The following is a 24634-nucleotide window of genomic DNA, read 5'->3' as shown; positions in this document are numbered from 1 at the left end:
AGGGCACATGAATTTTAAAAAAAGGGTGTGCACAGATAATTCATTTATAATAAATATGAATATTCCAAAAAAAAAAAGAATTCTCAATTTTGGTCGTGCATGCATGCGTAAAACATTCAGGTACATACAACATATTCGCATACTTCAGCTTGTGATTATACGCTTTGATGGCATCTCCTCAAAGTAATACAAAATACTTATTTTTTTATACTATTTTTGGCTTTTGATAAATATAGTGGGACAGGAAACAGAACTGGGACACGGGGGTGGCAGGATTCAAATCTGCATTACTGCATTTCAAAACGACGATAACTTGGTCTGCGGATACAAGCACCAATATCAATGGTTATTAGAATTTGTCATTTTTAATTTAGTTATTATTGCCATTTTAAAGTTATAGCTTTCATTATTTTTTTGTTCTGTAGTTTCCATGTAATTTCAGTTTATCTGTATATTTAGTATTTAAGTATTTTATATAAGTTAAAGAGTTTAGCAAACAGGCGTATTGTTGTTAATATACATTGTCCTGGCAATAAATAAATAAATACAGTTCACCCCAAAATAAAATTACTGTCATCATGTACTCCCCCTCATGCCATTACAAACCTGTATGACGTTCTTTCTTTTGTGCAACATAAAAGAAGATATTTTAAAGAATGTTTGTAAACAAACCATTTTGGTGACCATTGACTTCCATTGTATGAAAAACGACATTTCTCAAAATACCTTATTTTATGCTCCCCAGAAGAAAGAAAGTCTTACAGGTTTGGAACGACAGTAAATTATGACAGAATTGTAATTTTTGGGTGAACTGTCTCATTAACTGAGATTATTTAAATACGTTTAATGTTCTTAAATTTAACAGCATAGCCAAAATGTTAGTACAAATAAATGCAAGGCTAGGCAAACATACTGTATACAAAAAACTTCAAACAAATTAATTGCGTTCATGTTCAAGTCTTACCTGCCATTGAGGGCGTCCTCTGTGCCCAGGTGTCGGGGGGCCGAATACACGGGCTGGGTGGGCAGCTGGTCGGCTCGTAGAGCGTTGTGTGTGTTCTGGCCGGAGGACAGCGAGTGTGTGCGGTACAGTGTGCTAGGGGGAGCGTTGTGCTTTGGTGGACTCGGGTCGATAACGCCATGAAGATCTGGGGTGGTGGGTGACGCCAGGTTCACCTCATGGAAACCTTCGAGCGGTTCACTGGCCATAGCCACAAATATCTTCATACAATACTCTGTCAAAACATAAGAAGAGGACAGGTAGTTCAATTCCTAGACCACATAAAAGCAAAATCCAATGTCTATAACCAAAACCATCTCATTAGGATTCGCAATAAAATGGTGTTCAATATACGCTGGCCAAAGCATTACAGTATGACATGAACATTAGCATAATTTACATAAGCAATATCACACGAGTAGCGTGTTGATATACAGCCATATCGCACGGCTACTCATGTGATATTGCGTTTATACAACAGTTTGACAGAACAAGAGTGTAAATAAATAAGAAACAACGAAAGAGTGTCTTTAAAAACCCTCTTTTGTGCAGAACTACTTCCTTCTGCCACGGATTCAAATCTCAAGTTGACAGTTTAACAGTTGAGCCCAAGCCTCAGTTACTAATTCTAAAACTTTAGAGCTAGCAACGAAGGAATGTTGAGTCGCTTCATTGAAGCTTATAAAACGGTTAGTTCCAGCCCTTGATTCTGATTGGTCAATAGCGGTGTTTTATTTACGATAAAACAGCTTTGACCGCTTCACCCAACGGTTCTACATATCACTGCGCAACACCCTTAGCAACCACCCATAGCAACATAAACATATGTTTTTTTTTCTTATTTGAGGAAACACATAAGAATTAAAAGCCTAAAATGTTTAAAGTAAATTTTAATAAAGTAAAGTGGCATGACAGTAGATGAGTGGTTTGAGGAACAATTTGGAGAGACTTCTAAAAATATGAACCGTCATGCTCCAGTGCTGAAATATAACATTGATACATTCGAGAAGACTCGTAATGAAAAAAATACTGTGTAGTGAAATGCTTCGGCGACTGGTGTAATGAAAAGGGTTGCAGCATTGGGTTCTCCCAAGGTTTTTTTTTCTCCATTGGGTCATCTGATGGAGTTTTAGGACACCATCGGGTCACTTGATGGAGTTTTTCGGTTCCTTGCCACTGTTGCCTTTGGCTTGCTCAGTTGGGGATATTCAAATTAAATGACCCATCATACCACTGATCAGCTCTAACAAACTTGGATGTCTTTTTCCAGTAATAAACAAACACTGTTAAGTTGTTTTGATTGATACTGTGAAGCAGCTTTGATACAATCTGTATTGTGAAAAGCGCTATATAAATATATTTGACTTGACTTGACTTGACATTGATTTTAAACAAATCACCAAGACGGAACTCAACGCACTTCTCCGGAACCGTCAGAAGCTCCAAAGGTGAAAAATATGGCATCAGCAGTTTGCGCTTTATCCAAACACGCCTGAAGGATAGAGATGTGATAAAGTCTGGTTTATCACAAATAAAGTCCAAATAAAGTATGGTTTGACGTCAGGGGCGTTGCTAGACCCATTTTACTGGGGCACGTGCCCCAGTATAAATCTGCTGTGCCCCAGTAAATCTGAAGTTTGAGTTTAACAATTTATTTTATTTGTCAGTGTATTTAATAGAAATTATATTATAGGGTAATAGAAATGATCTATTTGCAACGCAGTAATAAACCAATCAATGCTTGTAAAAGCAATGCAGTTTAACCGAAACCGAAGCTGACCCACGCGACAGAAATCCGCGCGCGTCTGTGTTTCCTAGCAACAGCAGCGCGCACACATCTGAGCACACCGAAGTCCGGTGTTGGCACGCGAGGTAGGCTATGAAAACATGACGAAACAAAAGTTTCTAAATAATACAAATAATCTTAAAAGTAAAATTGAGTCAGAGTCAAGTGATTGACCGTTTTGCCAAAATGAACAATAGGCGGTAGCCGTAGCCTACAGTTTAATGCTCAACAAATAAATCAACAGTTTGGACTTGGCTGGGGAACTTTGTTTTCTTTTAGAATATACATGCTCTTTATTTTATATAGTATATATTAACTCTTTATTGATTTATTGAAATGTTAATTGTAAATTCTTGAAAAATATAAAGGCTAATTATTCATTATTAACATTGTGTAGGGTAGACTGGGCACAGTTGAGACACCTTAAATAACTTACTTGCGTGCGCAGCAAGCACAAGTTGTGATTTTTGCTGTGCACATGCGTATTAGTGTCATCTTTGATCGTGGGAAATTTGAACAATGGACGCATCTCCGATCCGAAGATATCGGCAAAGTTTTTTTTCTAAGGTAAGACATTCACTTCACCATGCACACTGAATAGCTTATTATCCTTATGTAACTGTTAAACGTAACTGGTGTCATCACAAACGTTATTCTGTGCTCTAAAAACTGGCATATTTCATGGTATTGTGTCATGCAAGATCATTGCGAAATCTAGAGAAATGTGCGAGGTGGCCAGCGGGGTATGGTTGAGACACAACTGTATACCCCCGATAGATTTCTATTAAGAAACACACTGTTTAGTTGTTCAGTGTTATGATAACAGGTTTAACGTCGTAATTAGCCAGCATAGGACGCAAATGAAAATAAAATTTGATATTTGTGATATTTAAACTGTGTATTATTAATAAATATATTAAATATATTGTTCCTGTTTTATATATTTTAACCAGTGCTAATTTAAATAAACTGAATGAATTTAAATGGATGAATAAATAAACATGTTGCCCAATTGTTTTTTTTTCTTTATTTGTCTTTATTTATAATATTTGCAATGAACATTTAGTTACCTTTACATCATTAAAAATGGGTGTCTCAACTGTACCATGCACTGTCTCAACTGTACCACACATGGGTACAGTTGAGACAAAAGTTAAGACAAAAAGCACCTTATTTTTATGAGCTAATTGTGGAAAATATAAACTACTTATGGGTACTATTGATTGATAATATCTTAGTCTACAATCTAAAGAAATGTCATGTGGCATGTCATGTAGAAATTCACTTCTTTTCAGTATCTATTTTTGTGTGAAAAATCAAAACGCAAAAAGTGTCTCAACTGTACCCATGCAGTCTACCCTAATGTAGAAGAATGCAAATGTGCAAGAAAGTTTTCTCTCCGTTTTCTATTTTCTTAAGTTTTCTATTTTCATACAGTGTTGCCTTTTATGGCACAAAGAAAAAAGAAATTCGTGCAACATGATTTTAAAGCTATTGTTATCCAATTTGTTTGCATTCAAACACTTTAAAATGCACATATGTAGGTCCGAGAAATCCAAATTTTCTCGGGGGAGCATGCCCCCGAACCCCCCTAAGTTACTCTACCCAGCATGGTGTTTTTGAAACAAACTAATTTAATTTAAAAAAGCCCAGCCCTCCTTAGTTACGCTCCTTAGTATCTCAGACAAACAATGGGGGACCTGTGCCCCAGTAGAGCTTAATGTCTAGCAACGCCCCTGTTTGACGTGCAGTTACACTGAAAAGAGGGGAACCCGAGAACTCATTCCAGACTCATTCCGCATTTTAACCAACGAAAATGGTCTCAAGTATATCACAATGAGCTTTAACGCAGACACAAACAACCACAAGGACCCACACATGAGAGAAATAACGAGAGCAGACGTGGCTTCATGTTCCAGCAAACCAGGAGCCCGCTTTGTCCCGTTGCCTCTCTAGAGAAGTACTTGTCAAAACAAAGGCAAAACCTCTCTAAATGTGTTTGGTACTTAGATCACGCAGCGACACATAAATCATATTTGTGTTTAATCTCAGTTGTAATGTTTTCTCGTTTTTGACTGTTGCAGGTACACGAGAGAGCCTATGGAAATGTTCAAATCAATGTAAATTATACAACAATAAAAAATGTATCTCTTGCTAGGCCGCATTCTAGCAGCTAAATCAGTGTTTCTCAACCTCTCCTGCAGGGACCCCCTGACAGGCCATGTTTTTGTTTTAACTCTGAAATGGCACACCTGATTCAAGTAATTAAAGGCTTAATGAGTAATTAGAGTAGGAATAGTTCAATTAATCAATTAGTCAACTACTCATTAAGCCTTTAATGACTTGAATCAGGTGTGCCATTTCAGGGTTAAAACAGAAACATGGCCTGTCAGGGGGTCCCTGCAGGAGAGGTTGAGAAACACTGAGCTAAATGAATCATATTTTATAAATAAAACAGATTAAAATAGATTAAAGACCTATCAAAATATGCCCTTGTATTTTGTTTTGTTTCATCTATTTTAGAAATACATTATTTACAACCAAACCACATTACAATAAGGTTTATTTATAAGTGCAGAGGGAAAATAACGGAATAAACGGAAACCGAATGTTTTCTCATGCTGAGAGATGAGCTGTATTTGTGTGAGGAAAATCACATATTGTGTTGTAAAAAAACGTCTCTGGTTACTTACGTAACCTATGTTCTCTGAATAGGGAACGAGACGCTGCGGAAAGCGCAGTGGGATATCCTCTGGATGTGCCGATTGTCTGAAGCCCTATAGAATCACGCCAATCCATTGGCTGATGGCGCTCGCGCAAAGCTGGCTCCGCCCCGACGCTCTTACGTCGTAGCATGATGTACGCGCGCGCGCCATCTTCTCCTCAGATTTCTCTGCCGAAAAGAAAAACTGTCGGCAGCGCGAGGAGCTTGGCAGCGAACGCAGCGTCTCGTTCCCTATTCAGAGAACATAGGTTACGTAAGTAACCAGAGACGTTCTCTTTCATAGGTTCACTCAACGCTGCGGAAAGCGCAGTGGGAACGAAATACCAAACTCGCCAAGCTAAGCGCTGCCATAACCGGTACCAGACCAAATAATAACAACCATGATAGGTTCAAGCAGATAGAACCTGGGAACCTGGAGTCATGTCAAGATCCAAATTATAGAACCTCACAAAGGTGTGCGGAGAGGACCAACCTGCCGCCACACAAATGTCTTCCAAGAGGGCCCCTCTAAAGAGAGCTTGAGAGGAAGCCACACTTCTGGTGGAATGCGCTCTGATGCTAAGAGGTGAAGGCAAACCACGCACCTCATAAGCCAGCGAAATAGCGTCCGTTACCCAGTGGGAAATCCTCTGCTTTGATGCTGCAAGCCCGCGGCGGCCAGCACCAAAACATACCAAGAGCTGGTTTGATTTCCTCCAACCGCTTGAGCGATCTACATACAACTTCAAAGAACGGACCGGGCAGAGCAAGTTAAGTTTCCTTTCTTCCTCAGAGGCAAAAGGAGGAGGGTGGAAAGCATTAAGGTTAACAACCTGAGAGCGGAACGCCGTGGAAAGAACCTTGGGTACATACCCCGACCTCGGCCTCAAGGTAACCCTAACCAGGCCAGGAGCGAAGTCCAAGCATGACTCACTAATAGAGAGAGCCTGCAAATCCCCTATCCGCTTCAGTGAAGATAAAGCTAACAAAAGAGCAACCTTAAGAGTCAGAATCCGCTCAGGAGCTGACTCCAAGGGCTCGAAGGGAGCCTCTGTCAAACCCTCCAGGACGACTGACAGGTCCCACGAGGGAACACTAGGGGGGCGAGCCGGTTTCAGGCGCCTAACCCCACGCATGAAGGCCGAAACTAACCTCAGTTTCCCCAAGGGAATCTCATCCGATTCTCTATGAGCAGCAATAGCTGCGACATACACTCTGAGAGTGGTAGCGGCCGCTCCGGAAGCAAACTTTTCCTGCAGGAATTCCAGCACTGAGCCTACTGGGCAGCTAACTGGGTTCCTATCATGTGCTAAGCACCACGCCTCGAACACCCTCCACTTGGAGGAATATAGCCTCCTCGTCGAAGGGGCTCTAGCATTCGCAATAGTCTCCTGAACGTCGGTTGGGAGATCAAAGCTTAAAGCTAACGGCCTCTGATAGGCCAAACGTACAGCTTCCAAATGTCGGGGCGAGGATGCCATATCCTGCCCTGAAGCTGGGAAAGCAGGTCCTCCCTGACCGGTATCTCCCAGGGGGAGGATTCCAACAGAGGGATCAGCTCCGAAAACCATGGCTGGGACGGCCAGAATGGGGCTACCAGAAGGAGGCGGACTCCGCTCTCCCTCACTCTGGACAGAACCGCCTGGATCAGCTTGATGGGCGGGAAGGCATAGAGTTTCTGCATCGGCCAAGGGTGGGCGAACGCATCTATCCCCAATGGAGCTGGAGGGCTCAGAGAGAACCAAAGCGGGCATTGGGACGACTCCTGAGATGCAAAGAGGTCCACTTCCGCTTTTCCGAACACCTCCCAGATCAGGGCCACCGACTGGCGGTTCAACATCCATTCCCCAGACCTGAGCTTCTGCCTCGACAGAAAATCTGCTGCGAGGTTCAGAATCCCTGGGACATGAACTGCTCTCAGAGAGAGGAACTTGTCCTGGGACCACAGGAGAAGGTGACGCGCATGCCTGTCTAGGGTGCGCGATCGTGAACCCCCCTGTCTGTTTACATGGGACACTACTGCCATATTGTCCGTTCTGACAATGACATGGTGTCCTTCGAGGAAAGGGAAAAAGTGGCAAAGAGCCAGGAAGACAGCCCTCAGCTCCAAGCTGTTTATGTGCCACGAGAGGGTCTCGCCAGTCCAAACCCCACACGCTGGCCTGCCCTCGAAAACCGCTCCCCAGCCGGTCAGAGAGGCATCCGTCGTAACCATCTGGCGACGGAATACCGCACCCATACCGACTCCTTTCTGAAGGAAGAGGGGGTCCCGCCAGATTGACAGGGCGCGAAAGCAACTGCGCGACACCTTCAATAGGCGAAAGGCTGGCCCCGTGGGCCGAGCCCCTGAGAGCTTCATCCACCACAGAAAAGGTCTCATGTGGAGCAGCCCCAGAGGTAGCACAGGGGAGGCCGCGGCCATAAGGCCCAGAAGTCTGCGGCAGGTGCTCACGGAAACATGCTGGCCTAGTGCGAAACGGGACAGACATGTCACCAGACTGGAAATCCGTGCAGGAGCCAAACGGGCCTGCATAAGAACGGAGTCCATGCATACCCCCAAGAAAACCGTGTTCTGAGCTGGAGTAAGAACGCTCTTCTCCGTATTCAGCCTCAAACCGAGAGACTGAATATGACGGAGGACAATGTCCCTGTGGTGAGTCACCAACTCTCTGGAGTGGGCTAAAAGGAGCCAATCGTCCAGGTAGTTGAGTATATGGATGCCCTGGAGCCGCAGCGGGGCCAGAGCAGCATCCATACACTTTGTGAACGTCCTTGGCGCTAGAGCGAGGCCAAAGGGGAGGACCCTGTACTGGTACGCTTTCCCTCCAAAGGCGAACCTGAGGAACTTCCTGTGTCGCCGTACGACCTGGATGTGGAAATAAGCATCCTTGAGGTCTACCGTCACGAACCAGTCCCCCCGCCGGATATGAGATATGATGGCCTTCAGCGTCAACATTTTGAATTTTCCTTTGTAAAGAGAGAAATTCAACCGGCGAAGATCTAGTATCGGCCGCAGGCCGCCCCCCTTCTTCGGGACCAGGAAGTAACGGCTGTAGAAGCCCTGTTCGACTTCCCCCGAAGGAATCTCTTCTATCGCCCCCTTCAGCAGAAGGGATGAAATCTCCTGCTGTAGTACAGAAGCCTGAGCGGCGCTGTCGACTACAGTAGGAAAGACCCCGTTGAAGCAGGGGGGGTTGCGACAAAACTGAAGCGTGTAGCCGAGCCGAACTGTGCGAAGGATCCAAGGCGATACCCCTGGTAAACGCTCCCATTCTTGAACGAAATGTGATAGAGGCAGAGGAGTGTTGCAGTGCAAGGGACATACCTGAGGTAGGGTGTCGCGCTGGTTTCCATGGGGAGGCGCGGTTGACCGTGGAGGAGAGCGCTTGGCGTCCTGACACGTATTGGGGGGTACCACCACCTGGATAGAAGTAACTGGGTCCGCCTGCTCCAGAGGAAAAAGAACTGTGCCTCTGAGGAAGCGATTGGCGGGTGTAACGTGCACCGGGAGCGAGGGGAGAAAGCAAGATGCGTCTCCTTCCTCCTGCGCCGGACTGGGTGAAGAGAGTGAAACAGGACCTGCACTTCGAAACACGCTGGGTGGCGAAGGTGACAGGGTTGGATGAGGAGAGCCGGCTGGAGGAGGGCAGAAACGCTTGCGCGGTCTGTCCCAACCTCGTAGATCTGATGAGGCTCTCCTCTTCCTGCCCTGCGGGTCAGGAACGGCTCGAGGAGGCTGGAGCGGCCGATTTGTTGGACCGCTTCAGCTGAAGGCGCTTGTGAGGGCGCTGGCGAGGAAATGGACGACCTCGGGCTCCCCAGACAGTAGTTGGTGGGTGGCGAGCCGGGTCACTCCTGCTAGTAGGGAACTCAGCCCTATGAGCAGAGCGTTCTCGGGTTTGAGAAGGGGGAGGGTTGGAGTCACTGGGCCCTCTGACCCTCCTGGGCATAAACTGCCTGAACGCGGCCGACTGAGACTTAGCGGCGCGGAACTTGTCAACCACCGTGTTGACCGCCTCCCCGAAAAGACCTGAGTGGGAGATAGGGGCATCCAGGAGGAAACTCTTATCCTTGTCTCGGATCTCCGTGAGATTCAACCAGAGGTGGCGCTCTGCAGCAACCGAGCCCGCCATAGAGCGACCTACAGCCCGAGCAGTGTGCTTGGTGGCTCTTAGGGCCAGATCTGTGGCTTTGCGAAGCTCTTTGACAGCTTCGGGCGTCAGTCCCTCTCCTTCATCCATGTCCTTCAAGACGTCCGCTTGGTAGGCTTGAAGGATGGCCATGGTATGCAGGGCCATGCCTGCCTGACCAGCCGCCATGTAAGACTTCCCAATAAGGGAGGAAGTAGTCCTACAAGCCTTGGAAGGAAGAAGGGGACGCGCCTTCCAAGACGGTGCAGACGACGGGGCGAGGTGGTTAGCCAGCGTGTCCTCGACCGCTGGAATAGCGGAATAACCCTGCTCCACAAAACCAACAAGGTTGGTGAAGTCAGCGGCTGCCGCATTAGTTAGGCGTGCGGAGAATGGCTGCTTCCAGGATCTGGAGATCTCGTGATGCAGATCGCTGAAAAAGGGCAGCTTTCTTCGCTCTGGCCTAGAATTAGGGCCACGTAGGAACCTCTCGTCGAGTTTGGACGATTGAGACTCGCGGGGCTCATCAGGCCAGTCAATAGAGAGCTTCTCTGTAGCGCGCGACAGCACCTCAATAAGCTCAGTGTAGGCCGGAGTAGGCCGCGCGTCCTGGCCGCTAGGCGGGATAACGTCATCAGCCAGAGCAGGCCCGAAATCCTCGGAGTCGGAGGCTGCAGTGTAAATAACGTCATCCAGACCGAAAGAAACCGATTCGCGGGCTCCCGGGCTGGGACATAAATAATCATGCGCGAATTCAACCGCGCCGCGTGCGTGCTCGGGAGAGGGAGGGAGAGAAAGGGCGAGGCCCGTCTGCTCATACTCAATATCCTCGAGCTCAACATCCGAACCCCAGGCCGCGGATCCACGAGAGGCCTCAGCAGTCTCGGGAGCGCGACGGGGGGAAACGAATGTCTCCTTCTCAAAAACCGCGAGTCTAGAGCGGAGGGTTTTGAGAAGGAGATTGTCACAAAATTTACATTTCGACAATCCTAATACAGCCTCACGCGCATGCGAAAAACCCATACATTTAACACACTTACTGTGAGGGTCGTCGTTCGAGATGAAACGAACGCATGGCGGAGAGCAGCGTCGATAATCCATGACACTTCACTGTAAGGAGAACAGAGTTCCACTTATACCAGTCGCTGAAGTGTCGAGACGAAAGCTGAAGTTGAATTGAAGAATTCGGGCTCAGAAAAACCGCACGAAGGGCGAGATGTGACCGCTTCGTGAAGGCAGAGAAATCTGAGGAGAAGATGGCGCGCGCGCGTACATCATGCTACGACGTAAGAGCGTCGGGGCGGAGCCAGCTTTGCGCGAGCGCCATCAGCCAATGGATTGGCGTGATTCTATAGGGCTTCAGACAATCGGCACATCCAGAGGATATCCCACTGCGCTTTCCGCAGCGTTGAGTGAACCTATGAAAGAGAACAATAATGACACAGCGTTTGAGAACAGTTCCTAGTCTGTTTTTATTTGAGCTCCATGAGATGACGCATATTACACCTAAGAACGTAGTTGCTGTTCACGGTCAGGGACTATTTTGTCCAGCGGAAGGAAGGCATTTAGTGGTTTTACTTCAAGAAAGTTGCATTGAAACATATTTTCTGGCTTTAATATTTGTACTGTGTGGTAACAGTTTTATAAAAGCAATAAGGTACTCGAGGCTAGTGCCATATCGTCACGGCTGAAGGGTTGTAACGCAACAACTTATTCACGATACAGCACTAGCCTCGAGTACCTTATTGCTTACTTATTGTATTATGTAGAGAAGAGTATTATGAGAGAGAGATCAATTAAGTGAGTGCATTACCTGCATCTAGCTGATATTATGTTATTTATACAAAATCATTTTGCTTGTCCGCCATGACACTCTTTGTGTGAGGAATGCTGCAAGCGGAGTGATACAAACAGTGAAACGGTTCCCATGGTGATACATGTCGAATACATCAGAATCGAGAACCAGAACAAACTGTTGTATAAATTAAGAGATAATAAACTGTAAGGACACAATATTTTGATAGTAGGGAAATGTGAACGTACCATTGTGATGAAATGATATTTAAAGCTTTAGAGTATAAGTCAGCATAAACTCCTCATAAACCACGGCTGATTCCTGATTTATTTTCACCTACAGACACAAAAACAAGAACACAAACAATGTTTGTTTATATAAAATAATAAAAGCCAAAATTAAATCCATTCTCATAAAGCGTCTCTTCAGAAGACTAGGATTAAACCGCTGAATATAGATTACTTTTACGATGCCTTTATGAACTTTCTGAAGCATCAAAGTTTAGGTGCAATCGACTTTCAATGGGGGGATAGAAATCTCTCATATTTCATTAAAACGTCGTCATATGTGTTTTGAAGTTGAGCGAAAGTCTTGCTGGTTTAAAAATGACATGAGGGTGAGTAAATGATGTCAGAACTATCCTTTTCATTACATAATACAGCTGTAAGCAGAAATGACTCCAGACTCAACACAGACGTGTTACTAGTTTAATGTTTGATAGTATCAGAGAATATGATGATGATGTGGTTATTTATTATACAAAAAAAAAAGTTAGTAAAAGTCACATTATAAGCTACACAACCATGACACACATTGAAGAATCCTACTGATTTAGGGCACGTTTACACGACAACAATACGCTTAAAACGGAGAAGTTTTTCCTTTGAGTTTTCCACGTACAGACGACACCATTGTCAAAACGATCCCCATTCTCACGGATCCGCGAAAACGACTAAAAACGCTGCCAGGCCATTAGATGGCGATGAAACACTATAGACGGAACATGTAGGCCTAATACGCATGAGTATGTGCATGACGTCATTGTCTTTAAAGATTCACGTTTTTTGTTGTTTACACAGAGACCGTTTTCAATAACTTGCACTTTGAAACCCGTTTTCAAAACTTTGCGTTTTTCAGGCACCCAAAATGCCGTTGTCGTGTCGTGTAAACGAACGGCCAAAACGCATTTAATATGCGAGCTTCTGAGCTTTTATATCTGAGCTTCTTTTAGATTCTGGACATTCATCAGCCAACTTCATGAGGTTCATCCTGGGACGCTTATAAACTGTATTAACTGAGGAATACGTGTGATAAACACTTGATGATGCTTCACCTGGAAAGATCAGTAATGTTAATCAGTAATTCAGTCCAGTGTGTCAAAAGGCTTTGTTGATCAGTATACAACATGAATGAATAAACATTCTGTGGAGAAGGCATATATCTAGGCATTAGTGTGTGTTGCCCGTGAACGCTGTAATACACTGAACAGATATCTGATAGGCTAGAGCCGCTCTTCATTAAATATTGAGTCCTGCTGTTGCTGGAAGTGCTCCAGCTTATCTAGACTAGCTCTTACTTTCACCAGTGAAAAAAATAAAAAAATAAATAATCACTAGCTATCTGGAGCATGAGTGTTTATAACCTCACGAGTGGATCATTTTTCGCTCCATGTACAAGTATGGCCATGAGTACTTAGACGTGACAGCAGCAACCGATCAAACAAACAAAAACATTATGCGACTTTTTACCATTTCAAATTGCTTCACACCAATCAACTGTGCCAATGTACCGCAAATGTGCCAAACTAGGGCTTCGTTTTTAATGTTGTGATTGGTTACAGTGGCATTTTTGTATGGTACATTGAGCCCTGATTGGTTAGAATGGGATGATAAAAGTTCTTGAAACTAAAACAGCCTCACATGCTCTGCACAAACACAAGAAGTGCTCAATGGTAATACACAGAAGGATTTAGTAGTGGGACTTTTTTTCTGATTTTGCAGACCAAAATGACTGAATTTGCTGTGGCTTTTCTCAAAAATTGCTCATATTGGAACTTTCCTTTCCCTTTTAAAACACTTGTATGTAAACCTGGCAGGCGTCGAAGTCCTGGCGACACCATACGGTCAAGTCCAATACAGCAGAATACGGTTAAACACAAGCTACTGCAAACAATGAGGGGAGTGCACTGCTTACATTTGCATTCATACTTTCATACCTGCATGGACTGGCTAATAATCAGACAGTGATCGCTTCTGGGAATGAGGATGCAATGCAAATACTAAATTAATTTGAGTGGTGCAGTTATGACGTGCAGTTTTATAATGCCGGTTTTCAATTTATGAGTAAAATAAAGCCTGTGGTAAACATAACTTGACTATACTTTTTTTTTCTTTTTTTCTACAAGGTAAATAACACGCTTATAGCAAAAACGCGAATTTTCAAAAGGTTATGTTAATTTTTTACAAAGCATACGTTTTTAATAAGTAACTAGATAAGACAGCTTGGGGTGTGAGTGCGTGCAAAACATCAAACAAGTATCATCAAGTTATGTTTACCACAGGCTTTATTTTACTCATAAATGACTCATTATAAAACCCTATAGGAAAATCTGGAAGGAACCAGCGGTGAATTCGACTTCTGGGTTCTGACATCATACCTGTACCACTCTATTGCATTCGAACTTTGACCGAAACATGTTTCCTAGTATGATGCCCTTAAAACATCCAGGAAACGCCCTGGACAACATCAGCACACATTATCATTCTGGGATGACTTTAGATTGATAGGAGCAACAATTCAATTTTCATTGAATTGATCCACCAACGAGTCTTTGGCAATAACCACCACACAATCAGACAACGCAAAAGCATGGCATTTTCTTCTTAAGAAAGTATGTGAGAACTTTAAGGCTAATTGACCTATGGCTAAGCCACACCCCCAAACGCGATGAGCCAAGCACAGTGCGCATAGCTAACCCAATACACTCGGGCATTCTCTGCTTCCACGTCCATTGAAATGCAATGCAGTTAGTCAGTTTTCATTCGTTTTTATGTTTTTTTTTTTGTCATTTTAAGTTTAAAATGGTCAAACGGTATGCATGGGGTACATGCAACTCCGACACTAGGTATCCCGAGAGGCTGGGCGATGGTGTGTATTTTTTTACCCTTTCCCAAGCCACATCTCAACCGAGATAAGTGTCTGCTCTGGATAAAGTTATGCGGTAGACCACAACACCAACTAAACGTGGATAAATTAAACAAGGATGTCTACATCTGTTCTAAGTCAACAACGTATTTGAACGTTATCTTTAACATCTCTAACGTAACGTTAGCCTAACATTAGAAAACGTTGACGTTAGCTTCTAGCTGCGTTGTACTTCATGTCACTTAGCTTCATTAACGTATCTGTAAATAACCGAGATAACAAATGTTAGCAATGTTGTGCTGAAAGATTCATGTAAATACTGCAGTGCATGAACAATGCTGATCCTCTATCTTGTTGTCTGAGATGGTGATGGCAACGAGATGCGGTTTATCACGTTTACACTGTGACCTGTACATTTTTGCCTGGAGCTGAAGCTTTTCATCGACCTTCTCAACAATAAAATGATTAATATAACCCTCCAATGAATAGTTAAGGCCCTTTTGGTGACTTCGAGATGATATATAATCTTTCTGTCTCCAAAAATCATCAATTGCCTCCTGTGAAATGCCTCCTACTGTGACAGCTGCCATAGCGCCCGTCACCGAATGTTGACTGTTTGTCCGAGTGAGTGGAGGGGGCATGGCTTAGCCATAGGTCAATTCACATTACACAGACACTTCGATGGGTTTTGTCGGATCAGTGTGTTACCCGTCATTGTCTATCGGCATTGGTCGGCTCTCGTTTTGCCAACTGAACATGTTAAATTGGCATTTGTCGGGTCTTGGAATGTTTGAGAAATGACATACTATAATCTGGTCACTGTCAGCATTGGTCGTGTCTGTCGGAGCAGTGTGAAATGGCCTTAAGAGTTGGCCTGAATTGGAAATTTAAATTGTAATTTTGTAAGATTTCAATGAATCCAGCCCAGCCAAGTCATCAGATAAATGTTAGTTAGTAGCCTCCCTCCCTTGATTCCCCTCAATCCTTCTGGTGCATTTGCTATTTAAACAACGAGGCGCAGGACGTGAAAATGATAACTGCGTCAGGCTGAAACTAGCAAAAAACACTTATATATGATATACGGGTATATGATAGGGCCCTGTGTGTGTGAAACACACTCAGCTGTTTTGGTGTAAGATGGCAACATAGGATGCAGAGTACAGACTGTATTGTCACGGGGCGGCATTGGTTCATCTTCTTGAGTAACCAGAGTCATATGAACACAATCACCTACATCCAACTGCACAATAGAGGAGAGTATCCCTCCAGGAGACAGACACACAGACAGAGACTAAACTACTGTTGACTGTGTGTCTGACAGTGTGCAGCTCAATACTGTTTATGTAGCTCAATGTTGGTCATTGTGGTTCGTCTTGAGGAGATCCTTCACTAAGAGGTCAGACGGACAATGTTTCCTACTGGACAATAAAACGTGGGAAAAAAATCCCCCAGAGTTAAAAAGGGACCAGGACAAGAACTGTAATTTCAGTAGGGCTGCATGATACATGGTTTTAGCATCGATATCGCAATGATAAAACTACTGTTAGACCTACCCGAAAATCTTAAAAGCACTGAATATTTCATTTAAATCTTTGTTCTGTTGTATTTATTTATTTGTGCTATTACTTGTAGTTTCATTTTTTGTTCTTTTTCATTAATGACAATTCGCTTGTCTTTAAAGGCAGGGTAGGTGATTTTTTCCAGAATTTTTTGTTGTTGTTGCTATGCTGGTTGAAAGTCTCTTCACATCCTGATAGCAATCACTAAGTTAAGTGGTCTAAATGTATATAAATATTAGGTCCGAATGCTACGATACGATGTCCTACCTGCCTGTCAACGTATGTATTTTCATACCTCTGCATCACACGTCATCAGCTCGTTTCATGGCACTAAAGTCTGACGTCATCAATTTGTGATCGGTTGGTGAGATCGGCCTATTTTAGTGACTCAAAACCAAGTCATAGAATGTGATCATCGGCCGATCGATCGGAGCACCCCTAATTTTCAGCCATTTTTTATTTCTTTCAATGGCCCAAATTTTGGCACATCCCTGGAGTTTACTAAGAGACACATCCTCACATTTATATAAAAACAAAAACAAGGCTCAATAGAACGGAATGGACACAGTAATAAAAGTTGGACTTCTTTTAAAAACAGCATGACACAATGACCTAATACCATCTAAATGTATGTCTGTAGCAGCAGTGCTTTAAATGTTAATAATGATAACAAGACTGTGTTTATCATGGTGATTTGTACAGAGGCTCGGGATTTGCACTTAACAAGCCTAAACAGACAGTGACCAAGAGAGACATTGACTTGGCGTGTGCGATGTCCTGGTCTGTCCTTCAGGTCAAGCCATATATTCATCAAAAAAAAATTTTTTTTAATTCCCCATGAATGGCGTCAGCGCTGGTCAATTTGATCTCTATGAAGTGAAGCATCAGTTTCAGCGTTGCCCATGCGGTGCATTGCTGCTCAGCTGAGCCTTGTAAAGTGGCGCTCAAAGTTAAAATAATTTCAACACCTTGTTTCATTACATCTATCTTTGAATGGATCTGAGTTTTTGAACGCAGTTAGTTGAATGAACGGTTTAATGGCTCACTCAAAGACAGTCCTTTGCCGCCACCTCAACAGCTCAGGCATTTAAGTGGCACTAAAATCTGCCTTCCGATTCGGTCCGTTAGGCCTACATATATATCTATCAACGGATTGAAGGTTCAAATTGCAGTTTCAATGCAGCTTCAAAGGGCTTTACACGATCCCAGCCGAGGAATAAGAGTCTTATCTAGCCAAACGATGTCGTTTTCTAAAAAATTAATACATTTTTTAGACGTAATAAAAGCATGATTACTCTTTCAAAATCCTTGCGCGGCAGGTAGGGCTTGACTTTAGCCAACAGTCTCAGCTGGAAGAAACTGGCTTTTACAACAGAACTAATCTGTTTTTCAAATTTAAAAGCACTGTCAAATATCACACAGAGAGTCTTGGTAAATGGACGAATGTGTGATCCTAAAGAACCAAGAACGTCTACACAGGCACTTAAATGCCCAGGACGACCAAACACAATAACCTCAGTCTTATTTTCATTAAGACAGAAAGTTCTGATCCAACCATATTTTTAAATCTCTCAGGCAGTTAAGCAGTGGCTGAACTGAAACTTTGTCATTTGTTTTGATGGGCAAATAGATTTGTACATCAGCTGCATAACAATGGAAAGAAATATTGTGTTTTGTTAAAAATCACTAAAAATAGGGATACGAGGGCACTATCTTTTTATATCTAAAGTTTTTGCCAGTATTTACATTTATTTATTTGCCAGACACAGTGCAACTTACAGCGCAGTCATGGTATATTTTTTGGCATGTTTGTTCTCTAGGAATCGAACCCATGACCATGGCGTTGCTAGCACCATCCTCAACCATTTGAGCTACAGGATCCACCCATAACCTCATAACACCCAGGGCATTGTGTGGCGGACAGCTTTGCACAAAAACTGCATTAAATAAAGGATGGAGGAGCCATGATACGGCACATTCTTTGCCGGCCAAATGACATGAACTTCATCATTTTAGCTTTGGTAAGAAAACATCTCCAAGGAAAAGGCCTAAAGTTCTGCAGGTTTGTCTGAAGGTCTCTATCAGTAACAGCACTGAGGATCTGATGTGTTCTCGAGTGTATTTTTTAACTAACTTGGACAGTTAACACATTTGAGCTACAGTTGAAGACTGTACTGAGGATTATCACTTTATGTTGAGAATTAGTATCTTGCAAAACAACTAGTAAAATAATATGTACCGTCATCATGGCAAAGACAAAAGAAATTAGTTTAGACTTGAGAAAAAGAATTGTTAATGCTCACAAAGGAGGAGAAGGATATAGACGTCCATGACTGGCTGAGGCAGGAAACGAAAGATTTAAAAAAAATTGGAAAGAAAACTAGTGAGAGAGGTTTCTAAAGACCCGAGAACAACTGCCAAGACATTTAGCCAAGTCTGGGATTGATGTCTCATCGAAGACCGCCACTAGAGCCCTGCACAGGAACGGACTGCGAGGTTGCCGACCAAGGAAAACTTCTGAGGAAGAGACACCTCCGAGCTAGACTGAAGTTTGCCAAGGAAAACCTGGAGAACAATTATGCATAATGGAAACGTGTCATTTGGTCAGATGAGACTAAATTAGAGCTCTATGGCCATAGATATGTTGCCTATGTTTGGAGAAAGAAGAGAGAGGTGCTCATTCAACCCAAAGAACACCGTTCCCACAGTAAAACATGGCGGCGGGAGTAAGGTTGGGCGATGTCTACCAATTTGGCATCAGACGATGTCTACAGTGAAACATCGCGATGGACAATGACATCGGGGGGAGGGGTAACATTTTCATTTTCGTAATATTGTCATTTTCCTCTATATCTTATCAGCAATTTCGATGTCGGCAGCTCTGCAGCAGCTGAACACTAAGGAGCGAATGTACAGTGACGTGACATCACTGCAAGATTCAAACTGCGTGCTTTCGCGCTATGGCTGGCGCTGAACCAAAGACGGACGCGCTCAGCGCTTGTCATAGGCTATATCACAACTGTTCAGTGTTTTTAACCACATAATGTTTATTTTAGGTTTCAGAGATTTAAATACATATAATTTATAGCAAAACAATACATTTATAGTTTGTAAAATACACAATGGTGTATATGGAAGCAGCAATAACAATAAATTCAAATATATTTGACGACGGTTTTTATTCATATCAGAGACAGTGTAAATAACTATAAAGTCAACTCTATTTTCAGTTCACCGGCCACTTACTTAGTTTCATGTATTTCGGGAGAAACTGATGACCTCACGCGCTGTAATAACTTAAATCCGACAGACAGGAATCTCTGAACTGCGGCCCAAACACGGCGCCCATCTCACGTTACAGATCAAGATAACTTATAAAGGTTTTTTAAACTACAAAACAAACTCACTTACACATATTTGAGAATCGGAATAGAAGATAGTTTATGACATGGTAAGCAAGTTTGTTAATATTTAGAAATAAAAGCGCTAAGTCTGTCATACGTCGCTATTTTGGCTGTGGCGAATCACGTGCCAAGCATGACACGTCATCACCATGGAAACCATGGGGGGGGGGGGGGACATCGTGATGTCTGTCAGCCATCACGATGGACGATGATATCGTCCATCGGCCCAACCCTAGGTGGGAGTATAATGCTGTGGGGATGTTTCAATGCGTTTGGAGTGGGAATATCGTCAGGGTCGAAGAAATCATGGAAAAGGAAGACTACGAGAAGATTTTGAAAGTTTGTTGCAATCTGCAACAAAACTTGGTTTGGGTTGACGTTTTGTCTTCCAGCATGAGAACGACCCAAAGCTAGTCTTGACTTTGGACACATTTTAAAAATGTGACGATACCAGCATTTCCTTCTAGCATTTTGACTGTTGAACGGATTCTTAAGCACGCACTCAACATATCTGTGATTGGCTACAATGATCAAAGCTTCAAAAACATGTCTTCACCGAGCGCTAGCACAGATACACACGGAATGTTTGAAACCAAGCGTCTTATCAGCGAATCCCTAATATATCCACTGATAGACAGATCCGCTAATAGACGCCTGCTTTCAAACGCTCCCGTGTGTAGGCCTATCTGTGCAAGCGCTCAAATCAGTACTGATCAGTACTTGGTACCGAAGTCAGTACTTTTGACAACAAAAGCATACCTCACTTCTGGTGAAGAACTACCTCCAAACAAGCAATGTGAACGTCCTTGACTGGCCTGCACAAAGCCCAGACTTGAATCCAGTAGAAAATCTGTGGGACACCCTGAAGACCAGAGTCTATGCTAGGAGACCAACAAATCTGGAGGAGCTTGAGAGATTTGCCGAGGAGGAACGGGCTGCAACTCCTCAGGACTGACACAAACGACTAAAGGCAGTTATCAACCAAAAGTAAGGGTGCTCCGATTGATCGGTCGCCGATCATAATCGGCCGATAATTGCTTTGGGATGTGTGATCGGCGGTCTCTATAAAGGCCGATCCAGAAAAGCCGATCAGATGACGCAAAACTCGCGAGACAATTTTTTTACGCCCTGGTAAAAATGGCTTTACCGGTCTGGCAATTCTACAACAGGGCTCTCAAGTGTCAAGCATTGAGCGTGACAGTCACTCATTTCGGTCTTTTGTCACGCTCTCCCGCCACACATTGTATTTCTCACGCTGAAAAACTATTTGTAATATATTTAATATGCCGCAGCGGCCAAAACTCTGGCCGCGCCGCTCTCACTGTAGAACCGGCATGAATCAAGCGCGTTTCCTCTGGTGTTGTTCGTCGAGCTACACAATAGCCAATCAGAAAATAGCACTATTGTATCTGGGTAAGATTTAACGCAACAACCAATGACAAAAATGTATCCAAACCCCCCCGTGCGTCCGTCAAATCGCTCGTACATATTTTTTTCTCTCATCAAAACTGAATATGTTCATCAGCGGTTACAGTTATATCAAGCAAGGATACGTTTGTGTTTTATTTTGTGATTACACCGGAATGAGTAGAGTCCGCAACGGCGATAGATTGAAGCGCGCGTCCGAGTGAAGCCTGCGCGAGGCACAGAGCACTGTATCCATGCAACTGATCGCCGCGGCAACGAGCGCGCAGCTTGAGTTCAAAAACACATTTTAGCGCTAGATTTCTTATTTAATAGCGAACTAAATGAATGATCTGCTAGTTAACTGAAGATGTTTTATTTATTTTAATTAGGTACATGGTGGGACAGACTTCACTGGATCTAAAAAAAAATCAATCTAACCATAGATGTGACCAGTAGTGGTGGCTTTCTTAATCTGTTTAAAATAATTTTGCAAGGGAATTATTTCACACACACACACAAAAAGGTTTCTCTACCTCTCTTCCTCTCTAAATGCCCACAAAATCCTAAGCATCCCAGAAAAAAGCAAAGTTATAGATACAGATATGGAAGTTGTTAGTTTTTGTTTTGTTTTGTTTTTTGTTGCTGTCCACTTTACTCCCTTGGGTTCCTTTAAGTGTATTAGAAAAACTGATGGCTGACTGACTCAAAACATTATTTTGGCTATAGCCTTTTTTGTTGCTGTTTTTAGTTTAAAGTAGTCTAAAGCTAAATTTAAAGACTCAGATGTTCTGTCTTTTATTCATTTTATTTTATATTCTACAGGAAAGTTGTATGTCAAGCCCTAAGCTGCTCCCAATAAACAAGCTGCTATGTTAATACATGTTGCTTGCAAATAAATACACAGGTGTCAATTCATTATGCATTGTCTTCTCTTAAATGTAATACTTAATGAATATTGTTGTTAAATATAGTTTAATAAGTAATGCTACATGATAAAAAGAAGTCTTCAAATAGACCCTGTAATCGGTGATCGGTATCGGTATCGGGTGATACAGCTTCCAGTAATCGGCGATCGGTGATCAGCCCCAAAAATCCTGATCGGAGCACCCCTAACCAAAAGGTATACAATATTGACTAGACGGCAACATAGTTTCGGCCCACATCTGGGCCGTATGGAATCCACTTGTACCAGATGTGGACCAACTCTGGGCCAACTCTATGATGCTGTCAGGGATCACATACGAGGGCTAATAATTTTGACCTGTAGACTTTTTTATTCCTGGTTATAATTTTGATTCGATTTGTATTATAAACACTCCACGTTTCCTAAAAGAAGTATTATGTTTAGAAATGCTGTGTTGAAAAACAAAAACTTTGCTCTGTTTATCAGCATTTGGGAATCATTTGAATAAAAATATAATATTTCATAGGGGGCTAATAATTTTGTCTTCAACTGTACATTAGTTTAGTCTTCTATGTGAGATAGAGTAGATGACACTAATAACACTGGTTATAGTAGGTGCACAATGACTCCACTGTCACCAGCACATGGATCAGGTATCCAGCTCCGCCTGACCTGAAGCCACTCAACCCCCACATACTGTTTACTACATAGGGCTCATTGTTTTTAGACAGGACGAGGTGAGGGGCTGAACTAATTCACTCAGGAGCTCCTCAACAGACACTGCTAGTATGCTGCATACACACTGTCATTAAGGTTATATTAAGCTTTCAGAGCGAGATGGACCAGAAGTGCTGGATGCAGAAACAACTCAATATTATTATGTACGCACACCTGCTATCTTTATGTGCGCGTGCATGGAGAGGTCATGTTATTATATTTAGGCTTTCAACAAACCCTGAGGAGTAAGACATTGTAATTCAAGCACTGCAAGTGTGATCCTCAACACCGTGTCATAGATATAAACTCCTTATGAATAATGCATCAAAGCCTCATTAACACAATGACATAATACGTTGGATTTGGCATTGATGTAATAAATAAAAGCAAGAATAGATGTTAAAAGCGCAAGATGGCTGTCTAATGTAAGTACACTCACATGTCCTGAAGGGATTGTGTGTCTGTCATGTATCCCGCTCCTCCTTCAAGAAAATACACGGATATAATTGATATTAATACATGAACGCTTGCACGATCACACAGTTCGCGCTTTTCCTCTCATAACGCATTGTCTTTCTCGTGATAAACTAGTCCTCGGTTAAATACAGTAACCAGGGCCAGACAAAGACACAACAGAGCCACCGGCTGCCACCATCCCGCTTCATGATTGTGCTGCTGTTCTGTGTGGAATATACGATTCCTACTATTGCGACGGTTTCTTCGTGAATATTAATTAGGTCGCGCTGACGTTTCTCCGGTACGTTCATTTGGGCTTCAGGCACGTTATCTAATTAAAATTCATAAGGTAGTTTTAAGCTTCGTTTATTCGTCAGCTGTCCAGCGCCCGCCTACCAATGCCCGCCTTTCAGCCAATCAGAAAGGCCTATTGATCGAGGATGAAGTTACCTAATTAATAATTCACGAGCCAAGCGGTTGCCATAGTACTACTGTGTTCATCCAACTATCCTGTCAGATTAGGCGGAGGCTCTGACCGCCTCACGCAAGCGCTGTCATCACTTTTAAGTTTTTAATACCCATAAACAATAAAACAAAAGTGACGTATTAACCTCAAGTAGGCCTAATAATAATAAATCCAATTCAGCTGTTTTTTTGGGGTTATCATTAGCACCGCAGCGCCGCGCATCGGACAGTTTTGAGTCATAATTCCAGTCCCAGACGATGTATTTGGAACGTTAGTTTTTGATTAACCATGAAAGTTTTCGATATGGAAATAGAACGATCCCCTAACGTCCCCTTAACCTTCTACCTCTTTTCATCATTTATTTTTTACACATTCACACTTTCATGCATCATGTAAATCAACCAGCTTGTATAAATAAATCAGCACACAATCCATGTTTTTTGTTGATTCATTGTTTAATAACTTAAAATAAGGCATTAACAAAAACACTGTTAGCCTATCAGAATTTTTATTCAGGAACAGTAATTTACATTTAGGCCTAATACTTTAATATATAATTTTTTTTTTTTTTTTTTTTTTTGTAATCTTCTCCACTCCACTTCAAGCCCAACACCGTTATCTGCAAATTTAAAGGTGCTATATGTAACTTTTCTTCTAAAATGAATCCTTTTTTATTGCCTGTGTGTGAAGGGGTTGTAATCACACATTACAATGATCCACTTGTCGGGTTTTGCTATTATCTCTGAAGGCCAGTATTCCTATTTCTATGTGAAGGCTCCGGGTCGGATTTTCTGCGAAATCCATCAGATGTGACGTGCATGCGCGCTCCCGAGCCTCTCTCCTTTTTATATACAGTCTATGCGACGGCACTGCAGCTAACGACATGGAGTCTGATAACACCAAAAAACGACCTGTCTCCAGCACAACACACACTCCAACACAAACTCCACATAAATATAAAAAACTAAAATGTATCTGCTAAAGCTCGTCAGCCCAAACGTCAATCGGATCGACCTAGGACGAAAACACGGATCAACATCGGCAGACCTCTGCTATTTTTACTTTGATAAATTACAAGTTTTCAGATATGCTGAAATAATGGTAAACTGTAATGAAATACAAGGTAAACTACAACATACATGAGATATGAAATGAATTCAAA

At 42.8% G+C, this 24634-nt stretch overlaps 1 protein-coding gene across 5 annotated transcripts in view; it reads right to left on the bottom strand.

The window, feature by feature from the left end:
* The window catches only part of rab3ip (RAB3A interacting protein (rabin3)), a 51687-nt gene extending 28442 nt beyond the window's left edge, over window positions 1–23245 (bottom strand). For 3 of the 5 annotated variants that reach the window (XM_056260330.1, XM_056260334.1, XM_056260335.1), the window contains exons 1-3: window positions 22990–23245; window positions 11664–11751; window positions 965–1235 (exon numbers count right to left, since the gene is read on the bottom strand). In XM_056260330.1, the coding sequence (XP_056116305.1) occupies window positions 965–1227 (263 nt within the window). In that variant the 5' untranslated portion in view covers window positions 1228–1235; window positions 11664–11751; window positions 22990–23245. The remainder of the gene's footprint in view (window positions 1–964; window positions 1236–11663; window positions 11752–22989) is intronic. The other 2 variants (XM_056260333.1, XM_056260331.1) reach the window with 2 other exon arrangements.
* Between the last annotated feature and the right edge of the window lie 1389 nt (window positions 23246–24634).

This window comes from Rhinichthys klamathensis, unplaced genomic scaffold (genome assembly GCF_029890125.1).
Source record: "Rhinichthys klamathensis goyatoka isolate OS25496 unplaced genomic scaffold, OSU_Roscu_1.1 h1tg000176l_1, whole genome shotgun sequence".
Lineage (NCBI taxonomy): Eukaryota > Metazoa > Chordata > Actinopteri > Cypriniformes > Leuciscidae > Rhinichthys > Rhinichthys klamathensis.
Note: the sequence above shows the minus strand (reverse complement) of the source record. Positions and strands in the feature narration are given on the sequence as shown.